At 40.0% G+C, this 13936-nt stretch overlaps 1 protein-coding gene across 1 annotated transcript; it reads right to left on the bottom strand.

Moving 5' to 3' along the window:
• Window positions 1-3023: 3023 nt before the first annotated feature.
• LOC110564143 (guanylate-binding protein 5-like) lies at window positions 3024-13696 on the bottom strand. The gene is made up of 11 exons (XM_021661446.2): window positions 13483-13696; window positions 12487-12694; window positions 11877-12004; window positions 10559-10668; window positions 9773-9966; window positions 9207-9449; window positions 7839-8119; window positions 6561-6773; window positions 5698-5800; window positions 5397-5578; window positions 3024-4030 (listed from the first exon to the last, which is right to left on the bottom strand). The coding sequence occupies exons 2-11, from the start codon at window positions 12674-12676 to the stop codon at window positions 3914-3916; spliced, it is 1761 nt and encodes a 586-aa protein (XP_021517121.1). The 5' UTR covers window positions 12677-12694; window positions 13483-13696; the 3' UTR covers window positions 3024-3913.
• Between the last annotated feature and the right edge of the window lie 240 nt (window positions 13697-13936).

Raw genomic sequence — 13936 nt, forward strand, 5'->3', positions numbered from 1 at the left:
CAGAACCTCAGTTTCACTGTTTTGTATATAGAGAAGAAAACGGTATTTGTCAGTATGACCAAAATGTTTAGGACAGCCCATCAAAGCATAACAGCTAAAGAACTGAAAACTGTTTCAATAGCAAAGTTGTATTTACTGTGATTATATCAGGGGCTTGCATGCTACTCAATTAAAACCAACAAACTGTCAGTACCCATTTATAAAAAACCATATTATTCATGTGTATTCATTATACACATGAATATTTTCATAGGTCAAGAAGATGACTATTTTCAGAGACAGACAAACATGTAAACATAAATGTAAATAACACAATCATCTCTACCAGGATTACAAGAGCATATAATTATAGGAAGTAAAATGAATAATTTGGATAGGGGAAAGAGTGTCATGACGCTTAAGAGCTGAAAAGACTGTGGACAGTTAAGGCTGAGGCTGTAAATTTGATGGTACGATCCAAAGCCGTCATTGCCGGGAGGAACAAAGCTTGGTTCTCCTGCTTGGAATCCAGCAGTGTACAAAACGGGTATTAATTCATATTCACACACACATATATACATATTACTGAGTCCATTTAACATTGCTGAGATATATATATATATATATATATATATGTGTGTGTGTGTGTGTGTGTGTGTGTGTGTGTGTGTGCCCATTTGAGGTTGGGCTACTATGTGATCTTTTTTCTGTGCAAGAAACTGATTCTCCTTCAAAGCAGCCCTTGACTTTCTGCAGCTCTTCATTTAGGAATGGAATCATGTGACACTCCCCCTGTCCATGTTAGCATTGTATCTGGCGTTGCCATTGTACCAGTTTTGTTCAGGCAACCATATTGTTGAGGTTTCTTGGGTGCATTTTCCCTGTTCTGTCTAGGGCACACTGTCTGGCAGCAGGAGTCCTGCCCTCTGTGTGTTACAATCTTTCTGCCATAATTCACGTTTTATTTTCTGAGCCTTGGGTATTGGGGTGCATTGTATGAAGGTGTGTCTCTGTATATTCAATTTTTAATTCTGTACAGCAGAGCGCTAAATGATGGCAGATTTTGGTGTTGTTATTTGTATGGCCCATAACCAGTCTCATATTGTGTAAATATTTGTTCTTCTTCACTAATCTAGAATCAGTATGATTGGCTGTAATAAAGATCCGATGGCCAGTATCCGGTAGAAGTGAAGGGAGGAACATCAGATGGGGAGTAGAGAAAGAGAAAGAGAGAGAGTGAGAAAAGAAATGAGATGTGGGAGATTTGCCAGTGGATACGGAGGTAAATGAATAGACCACAGCAGAGCAGAGAGGAAGAGCTAGCTATGTGGCAGAATAAAGTGCCAGGATTAGCTGGATTAAGCTAGATAGCTGCCTGGGAGACTGCCTTAGCAAAATAGGCTTAAGCTTTAAAATATTAAAAAGCCTCTGCATCACTATTTATATCAAAGGCAGATCCAAAAACACCCCGCTATACTTAATTGTATGTGTTGTATTGCATGTGTACATTTCTGAGCTCTAAGGGAAGGAATATATGAGTTTACAAAGTTATAGGGTATGAGGGTTTTTTTGTTTGTTTCCTTGCTTTTGTATTTTGTTCTTACTGCAAAAGAAGATTGAGATACTGAGATCTAAGAGATTTTTAATTCTGAATTTAAAAAGTTTAATAAGATTAATTCTAGCATATTATGTTGATGGATGCACGAGTTATGCATTTTTTAAGTACAAGATAAAGAAATAAGAGCAAACCTGACAGTTATTTTTCATGAGTAGATAGTACAAAGGGATTGATATATTCCATAGCATTGTGGACCTATGGAACATTAAGTATGGTTCTATTAAAAAAATTACAAAGTACACATTTTGACAACTAAACCATCTGCAAGAAGAGCATCTTTTCATTTTTGCAAAGCCTGACAGAAAATGCCAAGAGACACCTGAGATTAAGGTAGCAGTTAGGAGGAAATCTCAGCAGAGCAGTAGAGGCTTAGGGCCTGGTCTCTTCACTTTAGGAAGATGATAATGGGTTGCATACCTCTGATCAGCTTCAGACCCTGGTGAATGCCCAAAGAAGAGCAGTGTATCCTGGGATTCAGGGGATGTGGGGACCAAGTGCAGAGGGTGAATGACAACAGGCATGACATTGCAACATCTGACCACTTGCCATCATTTGGCCACCTGAGCTGGCTCCTCCTGCTTTTACCCCAACAGCCAGTATGAAACTCATAGTTTTTATTCATTTCTTCTCTTTTCTTTACAACCCCACCATTCCCTAAAAAGTACTCATATTATTAACATAATTTAATCCTTTCATTAAAGTAGGATAGGCAGATAGATGATAGAAAGATGACAGATAAATAGATAGAAACATAGATTTAAGTTTGTATATAAAAATCCCTACTGCTATCATCCAGAAGTAATTTACTCTTATTTTGTTGACTGTTCTTGTAGATTGTGTTCTCTGCTTATTCTGGGGTGTCTATCTGGATGGTAATGTCATGAAGCTAATTTAACTTTATTTCTACTCTAAATGAAACAGTAACTATTCAAGCTTGAAAGTAAACATTTATCTAAAGTGAGAAAATAAATGCTAATCAACGTAGTTGTAAATGCTGAAAATGCTACATTTCATCTCAGTTTTCATTTCTTGCCTCTTTTAGGATGCTTCCGTCCTATTACATGTAAATTTTAGTATGGGCAAGAATTCTAGTATGTAATGTTGAGGTATACAGGAAAATCAATTCAGTGTACTTTATATTTTTATTCCATTTTTTGGAACAACAGAATGAGACTTACATAAGCAATTAATTCTCTCTATCTCTCTTCCTCTCATTCTCCCTCTCCCTCTCTTATCTTCTGGATGGACACAGGCAAGAGCTATTTTACTAGAACAAACGAAGGCTATTTCCAGCTAAACAACTACGTTGAGCCAATGTTTGTCAGAAACATATTAATACAAAAGGGGAGTGCACATCCCAAGCATAAATCTTAATTATGTTACCAATACTGTACAGCATTTACTTCAAAGAATTTTGAGACACACAGAAAAACCAAGTGTAGTCTTTATTTTAAAGAGATAAAGCAAGCAGACCCAGGTAGACTCTGTATGGATAGAACAGAGCTCTTCAGGAATTATCTATTGCTGCCATAGATTTACATAAGTATAGACAAGCCAATGGGTTAGAAATGAGAACAGAGTTTGATCTCAGTTTTTTTTTCATTGTTGTTGTTGTTTCTTTGTTAAGCTTATTTGTGAGCAGAAATCACTTAAATTTTTAAATTTTAAATATTAAAATGATTTAAACTCAGTATGATTGATTACTATGTTTAAGAATCTGGTAGAAATTGAGCAAAATGCATGGGCAGGTGTAGACTTTAAGGAAGAAAAATGAAAACAGACAGAGCCAAATGGCAATTCTGTGCATCAAAAACACAGTATCAGTGATGAAGAAGTTCTTTAATGAACATGACAAAAGACAGAATGCGAACGTGGCAGAGAAGGCAATCAGTAGAAACAGATCTACATCTGAGTATGAGTGACATGATAGCTGGGCATTTGACAAGGTTGACTATAATGTGATTGGGTTCCCAAAGAAAAGGAGAGCAAGAACATGCAGATGGGCAACAGACAGTACTGAGGAGCCAGCCCACTGCCCACGGACTAGAGGCCTTTAGCCACGTGAGAAATACACATTGTTTCTAAGTTCTCATTAGAACCTCCTTCCCATGTCCACCAGCAGGAATTCAAGATGTTGGTCAAGTTCTACTTGGTTAACACTCCTGAATAACTTAAAAGACCTTGAAATAAGTATGGCAGTCGTACAGGGGACAATGGAGCTTCGGAACTAACGGTTGCCTCAGGTCCTTTAGGCTTTCGTTCTTCTGCGTCTTCAATGAGAAGCAATGAGAAAAGGAAGTCCTGGGTTTTGGTGTATTAGAGTAAGATACAGTCATTTGATGAGTGGTAGCTCCATTCCCTCACGGCTTGAAGCTGCTCTTGAAGTTTTCTGAGTTCAGCTTCCTGTGCTGCCTTGATCCTCTCAGCCTCTTCCTAAGATGCAATAAACAGAAACAAATAAGCTTAACAAAGAAACAACAACAATGAAAAAAAAACTGAGATCAAACTTTGTTCTCATTTCTAACCCATTGGCTTGTCTATACTTATGTAAATCTATGGCAGCAATAGATAATTCCTGAAGAGCTCTGTTCTATCCATACATATACAGCCTACTTCTAGCACTTTTCATTCTTTTTTTTTTCCCTCTAGTTCCAGGCGTGGCATGTTCCAATCTCAGAAAGTTACTGTCTCTAGAATTCCATCCCAACATACCCTTCTTCTTCAGATCGAAAAACTTCCTTGGCAATCTCAGTCACTTCAATTCTCATTCACACATGTAATAGTGTCATATATTTTTCTACAAGAAGAGGCTGTACCCAGAGTGTCAAGGTACCATCTTGCTAGGCTGAGTGCAGCCCCCTGTGTCCTAGCTGAAGATTGAGGTCCAGGTTGCTACACTTTTGACTAGAAGAAGTGATTGTCTACTCTGCCTTTCAGGAAAGCACTGGGATATAAAAAATATGTTAAGAGTAGCTCTTAAAGCTACCTGTAGATGTACTGGTAAGTTGGGGATGGGTAGGGACAGTTTTATAAAAGGGATGGCTAGGAATTTTACAGCATCTCTGCAGAAGCAACAATGCTTGAAGATCCCATTTGCAAGCCTGTGTGATACCAATATTTGGAGTATATGGGGGGATTCACATGAGAGCTGGGGACACAATAGTTCTGCTTCATGGTGATTAGATCAGAGAATGCATACAAAAGGGCTTTGGACCTGCTAAATAACAGCTATTGCTTCTTGCGTGCTGATAAAGCTAAAGCAACAAACTGCAAAGTTACAACCATGAGGAACAGAAATAATCAAGATAAGACAGAGCAGAAGACACAGAACATGAACCTCATGTAAAAAATGAAAAACAAAAAAAAACACCACCATGATCAAGAGGTAGTTATTATGATCAAGAAATGGTTCCTTTCTATTTAATAACTGATTCTGTATACTCTGTGCCAAACATCCTTCTAAACACAAATATTAACTCATTTATTATAATAGCAAATATTAGATCATTTATTATAATTTCATATATAATAACACATCTAATAATATGTTGTTATAATAACACATTGTTCCTGCCTCTACACTGCACCAAAGGACAGAGGGAAGAGACAGCTTGCGTGAATATACATTTGGTAGAAGGTGGTGCCTGAGGCTGACACCCAGCAGTCTGGCTCTAGGGTTCTCACCTTCAGCTATCATGTGAGACTGCCTCTCTCCCTGGGTCATCATAATGTCACCTTGACAGGTGGGAAAGAGACTATGTAGCCTAGTGACATCTAAGGGGAAACACTTCACAAGTACCTGGAGCCTCTGTTTCTGGATCCTCTCTTGATTCGCCTTGAAGTTTGCTTTGTCGATCTCCATTTGACTCAGTTTCTCTTGATACTGTCTCTCCTCCTCTGCTCTCCTTTGCTCTTTCTGGATGCGAATCGCCTCCAGCCTCTGTGCTTCAGCCCTTGCAGCCCTGGCTCTCTCTCGTTCCTCTGAGGAGAAAGTAAAGGACAAGTCTGTAGGAAGAGGACAGTGCTCTCCCCTTGCAAATGCAGGCCGTGTTAATTTTAACCTTATTGTACACCGTGCATTGCTTCCATTTTCTCCTCACCTTTCCTCTGCCTTTCCTTGGCTGTGAGAGCTTGGTCTGTTTGCAGAATTGTATTGCTCAGTGGTTCTTTAGCCTTCAAATACTGCTGTAGCATTTCCTCTGCCTGGGAATCCCAAAAATATGCTGTTAGAATTAGGAAATGCTATCTGCAATCTGGAAAATGTCATTATTTCCTCTTCCACTATCCCTTCTGGGGAATGCTCAGCCTGTACGTGCTGCGACTATCCATCAATCCTCACCCATGGGAATGATGCTGGCCTGGGCCATCAGAACACCCAGGGCTGCTACAAGTAACAGTCTTATTTACGGGTGGATGAAGACTGACGTTTGGGTGTTTCAAAATGCTAATGTTGGTGCTGGAGCAGATATGCCTTCCCTCCTCTGACTGGTAAATCTCTAAGGGCAAGCTAAACTTTTGGAACATGTCAGAGGCATGTTTGGTGTGTGTGTCGGCGGGGAGGGACTTGAAAATGAAGCTAACAGTCAGAAAAACGAAGTAGGGGTTGGAAAGAAATAAATATAAGGAAAATGAATTACATCATTTGGCCTCTGGAATGTATCTATATATGGAATAAAAGCCCTTTAAGCCAATAAATGATTGTTTCCTTAAATTGGCTTCACTACTTGAGACTCTGTCTTGTGTAATCCTAATTAGTCCCTTTGATGCTCACGAACATTGATGGCTACAATAGGAATCTAATGATCACAGCGATGCATTGCTTTAATCTACAGCTGTTGCAGCTGTTACAGCTGTATCAGCTCCCTGCTATGACATCTGTACCAAGTGCATGTTCAGGCAGCGGAGGAGTACCTCACAGGCAGAGACAAAGCACATCCCTCACGCGTACTGGGATGAAGGGTACCTGTGTTCCCTTCCCTGGCTGCTGGCGATACTGTGCCTTCAGCTGTTCCATCTTCTGAAGGAAGAGATTGTGGCCTCCTGGTTTAGCATAGATGCCCTGTGCTGCTTCTTGTTCCAGAGGCTTGAAAATACTCTCAAGTAGGGCTGAGCAGTGGTTTGCAGAAGCCTCCACATTCTTCTTACAAATCTCATCCTGCTTTGCACTTAGTAGGTTCTTCAAATGGATAAAAAACAAACCCCATGGAGATGTTAGATACACTTCAATGTTTCTGAGAATTGCTTTTCAAAATAATCTACATTTTATTTTCTTAGAGACTTAGAGAAATGTATGCAAGATTACATACTTATCAAGGCTGGAAAAGTTGTAAAAATAATACTCTATGAAAAGTTACATTAATTGGCATTAGAAGTTTCTTTGTTTTTAAAGAGCAGATTTATTAAGTTGTTTTATTAAGGAAAAGTCAGAAAGAACTCCTGTGGGTAGAGAACTCTCTTTTTTTAAATTTTTATGTTGACATTTTCCTACATTTATGCAAGTGAGGTTTACTCATGTTTACCATCATTACCTTCTCCCACCATTTCTCCTTTGTCTACAGAAACCCTTCTGTATGTGTGTGTCTGTGTGTGCCTGTACCTGTGTGTGTGTGTGTGTGTGTGTGTGTGTGTGTGTGTGTGTGTGTGGCAATGTGCCTGTGTGTCCCACTGAATTCAATTGAAGGTACTTAAACCTCTTTTCGCAAGATGTTATTTTTCCCTTAGATGTATTTTTATGATTGCAGAACTCTAACTTGCACCATAATTTTAAATGCAACCAACTATTTAACAACAATTTTTTTTCAGTGTTTGTACCTCAAGGTGAGTGTGAAATTGAATCACTGGCTACAGTAGCTGCTTATTCTATTAATCCTATGTTCATTGTATCTTCGTAGATGCAAAGGAGATTCTATCTGTTTGATCAATAAAAACTAAACATTCTCTTAATGATGATTTTTAGTGAAGTAAAATAAATTCAAGGTTTTTAAAAATAAGTATAACCTAGTACAGATGTGTATGTGTGTGTGTGTGTGTGTGAATGTCAAGGTCTTTGCAGCCAGTTTCTTTTCTGGCTTGCCCCTTTGCCAAATAAACTCATATCAAGGCCACATAAGTTACTGTCATCACTTTCCAGTCTAGTGGAGACTGATTTTTTTTTTTTTTACTTAGTCCTATTTTTACCACTTGCAGAAGTATTCTTGCCTTCTATTGACATTTGATGTTTTCAAACAGAGAAAATAATAACCTCCAATTCCTTCTGGAAACATTGGTCCTCATCCTTGAAAGAATGCTTCCTGAAGATTTCCATGGCCTCTGTCTCACAGGCCCTGTGCAGGTCCAGCAGCTCCTGGGGGGTCTCTGTGGGCAGCTTCACCCTCTGGCTCATCTGCTGGTCATAGTGGGTGATGGCCTTCTGCACGGCGGCCGAGTTCTCTCTCCGGGCCAAGGTTACCACCGTGTTCTCTATGCAGGGCAAAGCTCCGCTGTTGATGGCATCAACATAGGTCTGCACGAGGCTTTCCAGACCTTCAGAGAAGAAAGAGATGTCTGTTTCATTTGTGGAAAAGGAGTCTAATCTATATGGATTCGTTCTGAGAACACTAACTACGAATTGCCTGAAGTTTTTCAGCATTCTGGACAGTATTCAAGTGGCCTAGAGGAGTTCTTTGAATAGCTATGTGATCAAGTACACAGGTCATTCTTTCTTTGAAGAAAAGCATATAAAAAAACAACAACAAAACCTTAAGATTGTCCATGCTGAAAGAAGAAAATAGAAGAATTCTCAAGATCTACGTGGTGGCCTGCATTTTTATCCTCCCCCATAAAGAAATAAGATGATCATATAAAAGTCATGGATATTAATTTGATTAAAATGCTTTAGGTCTTTGTTTCTTTAAGCTCCCTTTCACTTTTCTTTCTCTCAGTTTTCTATTTCATTCATTTTTATCTTTGTTTTACTTTATCATGGTTAAGGTTGTATGTGTTAATTTCTTCTGTAAATATGATTCTGTGATCCAGACCTTATTCTTCATCAAAACTCCCTTGGTTTTTTTTTTGTTTTTGTTTTTGTTTTTTCCTTTTCAGCTTCTGCATTAAGGTAATACAAATTCTTTTCACAATAGAGTATTTGCCAAGCTCTAAAACATGGGCTTCTTAAGATAAACTGCATTAAGGAGTTTGTATAGACATCTTTCAAGATTCTAGACAATATGGGATTTTGTTCAACATCTGTACCAAGCAAATTCTATTTCTACATTGAACATGTATGTATTTTTCTTACCTTAATTTATCTTATCTTGTGCAAATTAGGTACTGTTTCATAAAATAAAAATCCAACATATATTGTGGAAATGTGGTCAACCCACATGAGTTAATCTGTTTCAAGAGTAAATGGTTAGAGTTTCTCTAACTTCTTGTCTTCATTCTTATGATTAAATCTGATTTAACTTTGAGGTTTTTACTAAAATAATACTAGATGTGTGCTTGATACCTACTGTAACTTTGTTAGCATGGTACATTGGATTTCCATCATGTCAATTCATCAACAAAGAATCCCTAGTTGTCCTTTATTCTTTATGACACGTTGGAAGAAAAGCTTTTAAAAAGTACTCACGGGGTCCATTGACCTGGATGCCTCCAGGAAGCGTCTTGATCTTAGAATGGGTGAAGATGTGAGAACAGAATTCTGACAGGTCCTGCAGAAAATCTGGACTTAGCTCGTCACTCCTGAGTGTCTGGAGCTGGGAAAGCTTTTTTCCATGAGTAGGAGAATCAAAAACAAAGCATTTCTTTACTGGGAAGAACTTCTGTATGCAGAGTCGTGGCAGATTGAACATTTGGGTTTTCTCATCACTACCTATAGAAGGAAATGAAGGATTTATCTAGAATATAATTTATATATACTCTAATCTATTTACTTTAAATAAATATCCTTTTCCCCGATGGTGCACCAAGATTAAAAATTAACTAGTGAAGGAAACAAAAGAAAGGAAAGAAATGTGTTCAATACCTTAATACTAATGAAATTTAATATTGAATCTATTAGTTCACATTCTCAATTAAATGTTCATTATTATTTTGCTGGGTGGGTAAATATGGAAAATGATATACTTAGCTGCCTATAAAAAGATAAGTTCCTGGGTACTTTTCTTTCTTTTTCCCAAACTGAAGCTCCATTACCTTGTTTCAGCTTCAGCGAATTCTCCAGATACTCATCTGACGTGATGGCATGTCCGTCGGTTTCCAGGCTCAGGTAGAAGTCTCTCAGAGTCCACACCAAGTCTGGGAAGAAGCTCACATCAGCAGGTTCCTCAGCTTCATTAACGCCAGAGGAGTTTCTCGTTCGAAGCAGATCTGTGAGTTCTGTCACATTGCTGAGACACAGCTGAGGAAAGCTGGCAGAAGCGGGGCTGCAGCTTATGCTTCCAGAAATCCTCTCTCTTCTTCCCCTCTGCACTGAGCTCAATCAACACTGTGTAGGTGACACGCACGAGCGCTCTTTTCCTTGTGTTTCTACTCTGCAGCATATTTTAGTGTATGTGATGTATACACGTCTGTGTATGTGTGTGTGTGCTCTTCTGTGTGTGCAGATGTAGAGCTCTTTCGAAGCCAGACATTGGTATTGGGTATCTTTTTCTATTACTCTTGTTCTTTGAGACAGGGTCTCTTGCCGAACCTGGACCTATCTGATTGGTTAGATTAAATGCCATGAAGCTCCAGGAATCCTCCTGTCTCTGACTGTCCACACCTACACCCACCCTTGAGGTTAAAGGTGCACACTCACACAGCTGGCTTTTTATGTGATTGTTATGGATCCAAACTCTTGTCCTGGTGTGACAAGTGTGTCACTGACTGAACCTCCTCCTTAACTTCTTATTTTAATTGTTAGGAGTCTACAAGGTCTCATGGGCACATCAATGGTATGTTTTCTCCAGCATGGTCCTGTTCTGGATCACAAAAGGATACTGTAGTAGATCGATAGCCCCCTGGTCAATTTTGTTCATGGTGTTGTATACAAAGGTGCTACTGAGAAGGATCGCCAGTGAGAAGATCTGAGTATCATTCTTTTCATCAATCTAGAAATAGATCGGAACAAATTGGAGTCCTGTGTCAGGGCATTCTTGGGTAAGTGGTACTAAAAATAAAACGGTGATATGCCAACATTAAACAAAACAAACAAACAAAATTTGTAGGCATGTATTTTGCATGCTTTTCTCTTTGGCAATTTTGTGGTGATCTACCCATGCTAACTCACTAGTCTTTCTTCTAATGACTCTGAGATAGTTGCAAAATGAATAAAGTTAGTGGATATCTAAGTGTTTATGTTTATATTTTAAAATACTTAAAACTAAAGTTTTACAGGGACAAAACAGACCTGCCTTAAAAGTGTGATATATATAATTATATATAATACAATATATTATCATATATATTATGTATTATTACCCACAAGCAGCTTGCATTTCCAAAGACAACACTGTGGAATGGGTTTATAACTATTTGTCTCTTGTCGCAGATGAATAAATCAAGCTCAAATTATGGCTTGTCCTCTTTGAATCTTGACAAATCAAAAAAAAAAAAAAAAAGAAAAACGAACAAGCAAAAAAGCTCTTTCACAATGGACATTCAAGAGAAAGATCTAGCTCTGTCCCAGAACCAGCTCACACTGGTTCATAAAACACACTTCTCCCCAAGTTCATGTAGGACTTGACATTGGAAGATTCAAGCCAACGATGAAGGGAACATTAAGAAAAAAAGTAAAGCGCTGTGGACTGAGGCATTCTGTTCGTAGTGAGGAGTGTGTTAAAATCGCACCAGCGTTCAACTAGAGAATGCCCATTTTTCTACTGTTCATGCAACGAGTTGGGAAGGACAAAGAAAGAAAAAACGTTTGGAGAGACTTCCTCTTTTTGTCAAAGCTAGGAGCAACATGTACTACAGGCATGAGCTGAGCAACTTGACCTAACCAGTAGCCAGCTAACTAGCCCATGTTCTCTGCAGGGCTGGGTTTGGAACGGTGATTTTGATTCCACTGTGTTTAAGTACTTCGGACGTTCTTAGTTCACCTGTAATTCCACCCCCCTGCCCCCACCCCAGTGCTGAGTCTGCCTTATTTCTCACTCCTTGTATCCAAGATCTGACTGTTTTAAAAGTGAGAGAAAAGCGTGTTCAGGTCAACTAGAAACACCAAGTTAATGGGTGGGGAGAAGGGAGTTTCCTTCACTAAGAGCGTTTAAAGACACAAGATGATAACTCCAATCCAAACAGAATCCTTTCTCCTTACCTTCTCCACATCCCCCAGGCCCTCAGTGTCAAGCAGTACCAGGGTGTGGCCCGGCTTTTGGGGATGAGGCACACACCACATCCAGATGCCCTTGGTGTGAGACTGCACAGTGGATCCGACAGCAAAGCCTGAAAAGCAAAGTGAGCAGGAGTGATGGGAAAGGGGATCTGGACTTCATGTGTTCCCTTGAGAATTTAAGGGAAAGAAGATGACAAGGCAGTAGACATGACAAGTGACGATCTAAATGGCAGCCGAGGAATGGGCAAATAATATTAAGGACTGAAAGTTGGGATTTGATGCCCTAAAGCATGATCTCATGCTTCTAAAAGTTTAGTAGTTTAAATCTATTTCATTGAATTTATTTCATTGATGTTTTACTTCATATAAAGGGAACATATTTTGCTTTTCCCAGAAGTTGTTGGGAATAAAAACATGCTAAGTCACAGATAGAGAGCTTCCCTTTATCTACCAGAAGATACAGACAGCTGCTGTGGCTCACACGTTAGCTGTCCGTGCCCAGCCAGGTTCCTAACTTTCCTCAGACCCTGGGCTGGATGTGGACAGCCCAGTAGACAGAGGGGACTCAGCAAGCGTGGGGAGTGGTGCTCACCTTTCTCCTTCCCAGCCAGCTTGTTCATCAGGTAGGATTTGCCTGTGCGGTAGAGGCCCACGATTGCCACCACCACGACTGGCTCTGTGATGGCAGACAGGATCTTCAGGGCTTCCTGGTTAGCCACTAGCTGTTCCTCGGTGTTGCCAATGAGGCACATGGGTTCTGACATATGAATCTCTGGGGCCATGTCTAAGATGTTACTTGTCTGCCGGGGAAGAAATGGGATGGCCTGAAATTTCCAGTGTTTAAGGAAAGGCGTTTTACCCACTGAACCCCTGCACAAATGGCTTGTTGGGTTGCCTGAGTTTCCAAGATATTAAAAAATAAAAAATATAAAAACAGAAAGAAATCGCAAATAGCAATAACTCCTCTCTCTGCAAAGACCGGTAGCAGCATACCCCACAGCCGCTCAAGTACTTGACCTACACAGGAAACCCATAGCCCAAGCCGACCTGCTGACAGTTTGTGTCCGGCTCCTTCTGCTGGCTTCTGGCTTGCCACTTTTTCTTGGCTCGCACCTGCTGACTTCCCTGGAGTGACTGCTTGTTACTTGTCACTTGTTGCTTTTTTCTTACTCAGGCTTACTCAGCCCTGACAGGGCTGTGTCAGGGCGCTGGAGGCCCCGGTCTCAGACCTCCTCAGCATTTTACTTTGCAACTCACGCCTTGCTCTTCCTCACGCAAACTATCTATGAGGTTGCCCACTGTTCTGGATGCAATCTCTGTTCTAAGTAGCAATTAGGGATACCGAGAGGTTGGAGCCAAGGGGGCGGGGTGGGGGGGGAGAAGAGAATGGCTAGAAGGCATTTCTAGCCTTCAGTTTAGTCCCTACCCATTATCAGGCAGCAAAAATGACACTGAATAAACACTGCTGCCAGATGTGAGATTCTGTTCCTCTAATAACACTGTGACTTAATCTTTAATAGGGGTAATCCAGCACAACATTTTAAAAACTAAACGGTAACAGTCTCTTGCCACCCGTACCGAGTCTTACCTTAACAAAAATTGAGGAGCCGGAGCAAGAGCTGGTAAGAAAGCTGCTTCCCAGAGGAATCGGTAAGAGTGCAAACCCGTAGGAGCCCCCTTATTTATCTGTGCGTGTTTCTGAGCAATAATAGCCTGCCCTGAAAATTTCCTTTGCACTCCCAGCTCTCTGGCAGATAGCTTTTTGTATAAGCTAACATCAGGAAATTCCAACAGGGTTCTCTAAACTGAAACTGAAACTACGTAAGTTCAGCCCATCCAGTTAAAGGGGATTTCCCACAGTGTTGTCTGACAACACTTTGATATATCACTGAACTGACTTCCCAAAAGTTGCCCCTGGTTGCTGAAGGAGAATTTTGACAGCTTTTGTAATTATTGCAAACATGGTTTATTTTATACCTTTTGAACGAGGGTGATATTTTCTCTGGTTTAGAAACAGAGATGTTTTGAAGGGAAACCTTACA

This window comes from Meriones unguiculatus, chromosome 10 (genome assembly GCF_030254825.1).
Source record: "Meriones unguiculatus strain TT.TT164.6M chromosome 10, Bangor_MerUng_6.1, whole genome shotgun sequence".
Taxonomy (NCBI): Eukaryota; Metazoa; Chordata; class Mammalia; order Rodentia; family Muridae; genus Meriones; species Meriones unguiculatus.